The sequence below is a fragment of the Rana temporaria genome, chromosome 2 (genome assembly GCF_905171775.1).
Source record: "Rana temporaria chromosome 2, aRanTem1.1, whole genome shotgun sequence".
Taxonomy (NCBI): Eukaryota; Metazoa; Chordata; class Amphibia; order Anura; family Ranidae; genus Rana; species Rana temporaria.
Window position 1 is genome coordinate 134,357,455 of NC_053490.1, and position 7,178 is coordinate 134,364,632.

General features: G+C 40.6%; 1 protein-coding gene across 1 annotated transcript in view; it reads right to left on the minus strand.

The window, feature by feature from the left end:
* Positions 1-4,352: 4,352 nt before the first annotated feature.
* The window catches only part of CS (citrate synthase), a 37,169-nt gene continuing 34,343 nt past the window's right edge, over positions 4,353-7,178 (minus strand). The window contains exon 11 of the mRNA XM_040341128.1: positions 4,353-6,028. Coding sequence (XP_040197062.1) covers positions 5,858-6,028 — 171 coding nt within the window. The 3' untranslated portion in view covers positions 4,353-5,857. The remainder of the gene's footprint in view (positions 6,029-7,178) is intronic.

Below are 7,178 nucleotides of genomic sequence, written 5' to 3' on the forward strand. Positions count from 1 at the left end.
AGCAGCAGATGTCAGCCACGACATGTCAATTGACATCTGCCGCTATCTGATCCTGTCTGCAAAATCCAGGCGGATAGTGGTCCTATTTTCCATTTGCCTGGCAGATCGGATATTAAGAGGACAGGCGGTCCATTTCCCTATAGAGGAGAGCGGTTCTGAATCCATCTTCGCTCTGCAGCGAGTGAAGACGGACCCGTCTGCTGCCTGCTCAGTGGGGATCAGCGGAGCTATCCCCCGCTAAGCAAGCAGATTCCGTTCCACAGAAGCGTCCGTGTGAAAGGGGCCTAAAGCCGGGTACACATAGGCAGAATGTCGGGAGACCACGTCCAGTTAGAAAAATAAATAAAATGTCCGACATTCCGCGTGTGTGTTGGTCTGTCAGGATGTGCATCTTGGAAAACAAGCAGACGATGACTCCTGATCAACATGCACTGTTGACTGAGAATGCACAAGGGCACACCAGGGGAGATCGCTGAACTAACTTTGCACGGTTAGTAATGTCTGACCGGCGGGGTCTTTTTTTCAGTTTGCAAAAAAAAAAAAAAAAAAAAAAAAAAAACTCACTTGGTGTGTACCCGGCTTAAAGGGGTTGTAAAGGTTTGTTTATTTTCTAAATAGGTTCCTTTAAGCTAGTGCATTGTTGGTTCACTTACCTTTTCCTTCGATTTTCCCTCTAAATGTTTTTTTTCATTGCCTGAATTTCTCACTTCCCGTTTCTCCTCAGTAAGCTTGCCCCAACCGAGCCATTCTGGCTGGGGGTTAGTCAGCGTGCTCACCCCCTCCCTTGGGACTACTTCCCTGTGGGAAGACGCTGTGTTCAGAAAATAAAAAACGTACCTTTACAACTCTTTTAAGGCTTGGTCCACACTACTGCGACATGGGATCCGACTTTTGAGACCCAAGTCGCATGATGTGCCGAAATTAATGTTTCCCTAGAATAGCTGTCTTAACTGATACTACACAAGTGGCTCTGACTTCAGGAAAAGTTCCTGCACTACTTTGGCCCAACTTGGGGGCAATTTCAGCCCTTGTACAGGCTCATAAATCGCATCCAAGTTGGAAGTTACTGGGCAAAGTCGTACAACTTTGCCGTAGCAGCAGTGTGAATCGAGCCTCAATGTTAAAAGCAATGTTTAAATTGGCCTGGGCCTGTCATGACAGCTCTCAAGTGGCACAAAGTAAAAATAGGTTACATTTGGAACACTGTTGTCTCTGGATGTATAAAAAGAGCTTGTGTTTAAGGTCTCATGCACACAAGACTTAATTCTTAACTCTCCTAGAAGGTGTTTTTGCAGGGAAAAATTATGCGTGTAAAAGTGTCTAACGCTTTTACAAGCCTTAAGGTGTGTTTACAGGCGTCAAGCACTTGGGCATCAATTACATTTCATTAGCCAGAATAAATTAATTCAATGACCAGAATAAATTAACACTCAAATGCTAAATGTGCCTAGCGGTAACACACATGCCGAAATTCTGCTGCTTCTGGACGCACTGGCAGATGTCCCCCCCACCTCTAAAATGCCACGTACGCATGGACACATTAGGTTAACAGAGGGGCGTATAGAGGCAGGAAAACAAAATGCCAGACGCCCCCAACAGCAGCTGTAAAAACATCCTGTGTGCATGAGGCCTAAAACAGCCCATTTGGGCACACTCCTGTGTCCTGTTGCATCTGTAGACAGAGAGCAGGCTTTGGCTCCGCCCCCCACAGCATTGGATTTGATTGACAGCAGCAGGAGCCAATGACTCCACTGCCATCAATCTATCCATTCAGGACACAACATCAGCCAGAGCTGCTGTGCCCATTCCCCTGTTGGGAATTACATGGCTCAGGTAAGTAAAGGGGGGGCTTAGGGGTGCTGCTGCAGGAAAGGAGGTTTTTCACCTTAATGCATGGAATGCATCAAAATGAAAAACAGCGAGGGTTTACAACCCCTTTAAGGTCTGCAATTAAAACAATTTTGTCCTTGAAAACCAGGAAAGGTAAGAAAGGGGCTCAACTATGCAGAGTATTCACAAATTGCGATTACCCTTGAAGGGAAGTGCATCTAGTAATATTTTTAGATACAGAAATGCCATACCATGGGTTCATAGTCTACAACAGGGGTCTTCAAACTATGGCCCTCCAGGTGTTCAGGAACTACAATTCCCATAATGTGGGCAGGACTAAGCGTTCACTCCAAATACGCTTAAATGAACATATAACCAATATTATGAGTGGCTTCCTTAACCACTCAGTGTCCAAACATTTTTTGGTGGCCCACAACAAAGACCCTAAGGGCATTATTTGTATGGGGATAGACAAATTTCAGGCGCAATGGAGAGGCAGTGACCTAGTGAGGAGTATCTCAAGAACCGAGATGTTGTGGGTACACACATTAAAATGTTACGAACCGCACGGTTTGAACATAGAAGTGGACGTGAACTGCTTCATCGATAACTCCTAGTTCTAGTTAAGGCCTGTATTGTAACTTGCCTCTGTTCCAGCTTTCTGGGTTCCACCCTCCCCTAATTTTAAAATAATCAGGGCCTCAGTCAGTCACCCATTGGGGTGTCTTTTAGTGGCTCATTTTGTACTGCAAGTCTAAATATTTTTTAAATATTTTTTGATGTATGCAATACACAGGATGTAATGTTTTGTGTATATGTTTTTATATTTATTTTATGTATTTCATTGGGGCAATAGCCTTGGTGATGTTTTTTTTTTATTGTACTATGGACATAGGTCTCAGGTGCCTAGATGAGCCACCATATGTATGTGATTTTTTATACAGATGTTTTGTGTATATATTTAATTATATTCACTTTTAATTTATATTTTTTTCTTTTTAATTTAATTTGCACATACACTATACCAACGTGTGAGACACATTGTCTTTATTTAATTAATTTGACAACGTTAGTTGCTGTGGCATGTTGTAATGACATTTGTTTTTTGCGATTTTGCGGTGTTGCAATTATGCACACCGCAGTCCACAGTTTGGTCTTCACCTAGTTTTGCTAGCGCATAATCGGTTTAGCAAATATTTGGAACTGCAACATTTATCAGTTAATTATGCAGTTATTCTGTTTAGAGTTTTATTTGCTGCTTCGGGCCGCGTTTTAAAACACTTGTTTTATATTAATTTTTTCGTTTGTACCTGGATTCCGTGCTTTTTTGAGGCTCTAGGACGCAAAGGAGGTCATTGGATTGGCGTATGTAAATTTCCTCTTTGTGACCTCCAGTCTCTGGGCATTTCCAGGTTGTTTTTGTATTTTGCCCTTCCTTTTTAAGTTAAGATGGCGGACGGATGGTCACCTGAGACATGTGTCCAATGCTGGCACCGCCTCTTTACATGTACTTAAGCGGTGACGCAGGACGCCTCCTCACAACCCGTGAGCAAGTCTGATTAGACGAAACGTCGGGAGGAGACGTACTGACGTCACCGCGATTGAGGACAACACGTTCTATTACCGGCCGGATTCTTTTATGCTGTTTTTATCGTCATATCTGTAAGTGTGCTACGTTTTATTCAATAAATGTTCCAAAACGTTATCACACTATTGTGAGCTTTCTTCTCCATGATCGGCGTTTGCTTGGTGAGTCCGAGGACTGTCTTGTGAGAAGATCCTTTCCATCTGCTGCCTACATCCCCCTTGCGGTTTCTGATCTATTTAGATCCAGGGCTCTGGTAAGGGTCAGTGTGTACTTTGGTGGTGGTTTTGCATGTCACACTGTTCGTTTGCCAGTCACAGGGGGATGATGTGTGTGTATACCATACAGTATTACACTATTTTAGTTTATTTTGTTTTCTGGATGCTCTGCTGACGGACTGCTGGGAAGACTATATCAAGACTCTGATCTCCTGTGCAGCCCAGGTGTTTGGCTATCTGCTCGGCTTGATCCATTTGGATCTTATTATTCGGTAAGGGTCAGCATTTTCAGGGAGCAGTGATCCAGATCCTTTTCACTGATGGGATTTTCATATGGAATTTAATTATTCACAGAACTTTAACACTATTTATACATATTCTGTTTGAGAAGAATTTTTTCCTATTTGGACTTTGTAGTGTTCACCATTATATGACCTGATAAGTCATATTTATCCTTATTTTGTTTTAGCGCAACTTCACCTTTTTCTATGCCATTTTTGTTTGTATAAACATTTTGAGTTTGCAGCCGATTTTGAATGTATTAGATAAGCGCACTGTTTTTCCATGTTTTCAATTCCCATAATGCCTAGTCATGTCTGTGAATGTCAGAACTTTGCAATGCCTCATGGGATTTGTAGTTCCGCAACAGCTGGAGGGCCGTAGTTTGAGGATCCCTGGTCTACAAGAAAAAAGGTAATGATTTGCAAACGTGGACTTGATGTAGTTAATAAAAACATTTATTTTGCATTTATACAGAACAACCTTAAGTCTATTGTGAATCTGAACATCAGTCTGTAATCTGCAGTCTTTGCCTGCACAGACAAGGGCTGTAAAAAAAAAAAAAAAAAAAACACAAGAAAACAAAAAAAGGAAAATCAGTTAGAGGGTGGTGGAGGAGTGTATTTTTTTTTTTTATAGCTAGGTCTTATTAATTCCCTTTCTTTTGTACGATTTGCTTATGGATGAAACCAGTGCTGCCGAGGAAGGTGGCTTTAACAGACTACCATTACATGTGTGGGACAGCTCCTTGTGATGTCAGTTACCCGGAAGGAATGAGTTGCATTCTAAATTAATGCCAAGTGAAATGGCAACCTGATTCCTAAAAGACAACTACACCCAACTTCTGCAAAACCAAACAGGACTCCTGTGGATACACATCTAAATCAAGTATTTCAGAATAGTGTACAATTTTACATTGTAGCTCTATGCAGCCCCCAAAAAACTGGGGTTAGCACACCACTGTGCAGAGGAAGCAAGCGCAGGAGAAAAAAAAAAAAAAGAGCTTAGAAAACAGCATATCTGAAAATGTCATTTCAGTCACAGTGGCTTTACCTCAACATACAAAATAAACAGAAATGCTGTTCACACATTCATGACATGACCGGTACTCGAGGCAAAGGCAAGAATCTATACATAAAAAAACAGCTGAAATAAAAGCTTTACAAGGGACACAAACCAGGAATAAAAGCTGCGCATACTTTCAGCAAGTGTTGCTACTGGACAGTTCCTGGTCATTTAGTGAAGTCAGGTAGGAACATTCCTCTGTATAATAAAAACGATAAAACAAAATAAAAATTCCCAGAAAAGCAGCCAGCAGGAGTAAGAGGCCAGTGCCAAATGCAGGATTCCTCTCCCATATACACGATAACTCTTGAATGGGTTGCTTTACAATGGACTACGCATTAGTATAGACCAGTATTAGGTATTATCTGTGATTGGAAGTGGTGACATGGAAGTGGTGACATGTCATTTAGTGATAAGATGCTGAAGTTAGGTTGTCACAGGGACTCTAAATGAAATGACCCTATGCTATTCCAATTGCATTGGTGTCTGCTTTTTCACAGTTTAGAAGGAACTCTGAAACAAAAATAAAACTTGCATACTGTGGCATGTCGTCCTGTACATAACTGTACCTGGTTTATAAAAAAAGTAAAAGGGTGGATGCTGTTAACTAATGTGGCTGAAATCATTAGTCTGATCCCTACCGGCAGCACAAGCGCCCTTTCCTGATGGAGAATGAGGTTAGGCCTCTCCAGCAGGGAAGGGAAATACAGAGTGTTGAGAAGAAGAAATGTTTCAGCATAAATAACCAGAAGTGATTTCTTGTCGGCGCTCAGGAGACAATAGGGTGCAAAGCAGTCTGTAGAAACAAAAAAGGTGTACTGTCTTTTGATTGGCTCTTCTCCAGGATGGGGAAAGCCCTCTTTTTCCCCCCATTCTTCTTTTAACCAGACTTTGCTTTAACAAGCTGCATGAGGCCGTCTGTGCTCATGGATTTGGGCCGCTCCAGTGGAAATCCAAGCGCTCGGCTCCAGATGAGCTGAGATAGAACACCCAGAGCTCTTGATACTCCGAAGAGGACTGTGTAGTAATTCATCTCCTTCATTCCGTAATACTGCAAGGAAGAAGATATAAAAGTAACGGAGGCGCTTGAAAGCAGAACACACACACACACATATATATATATATATATATATATATATATATATATATATATATATATATATATATATATATATATATATATATATATATATATATATATATATACACACACAATAAATATTATATATATACACATATATACACACACAATAAATATTTATATATATATATATATATATATATATATATATATATATATATATATATATATATATATATATATATATATATATATATATATATATATATATATATATATATATATATATATATATATATATATATACATACATACACATATATACACACACACATACATATACACACACCCAGCAACTGTACAACTTGATTATTGCTAGTAGCCAGTTAATTTATGATGGGAGCAGTTAACATGGATGCCCCATTTCAGATTCCTTAATGCTGTGACTCCACTTACTTCAGAAGCTTTTGAATAGGAGAAAACACTTTATAAATGTTAAAGATATTAAAAACAAATCTTCAATTTGTACCTACAGGCAAATTCTATAATGAAGCTTACCTGTAGGTATAGTAAATATCTCCTAAACGTGCACCGTTTAGGAGATAATCATAAGGGATGCAGCTGGTTAGGTCACAGAGAGATCATGTAGATATATTCGCCAGCACACCGAGGATCATTTCGAAAAACGTCCAAAAAATTTTAATGCATAGAAACGATCACAAAAAAGCAACGTTTCGAAGTCGCACAGGATCTCTTCCTCAGGCAAGTGACGTGTATCGCTTGCCTGACGAGTGCGGCGATCGGTCCCCGGAGCTGAAGAACGGGGAGAGCCGTGTGTAAATACGGCTTCCCCGTGCTTCACTGTGGCGGCATATTGATCGCGTCGTCCCCTTTATAGGGGAGACACGATCGATGACGTCACACCTACAGCCACACCCCCCTACAGTTGTAAACACACACAAAGTGAACCCTAACTCATACAGCGCCCCCTGTGGTTAACTCCCAAACTGCAACTGTCATTTTCACAATAAAGAATGCAATTTAAATGCATTTTTTGCTGTGAAAATGACAATGGTCCCAAAAATGTGTCAAAATTGTCCGAAGTGTCCGCCATAATGTC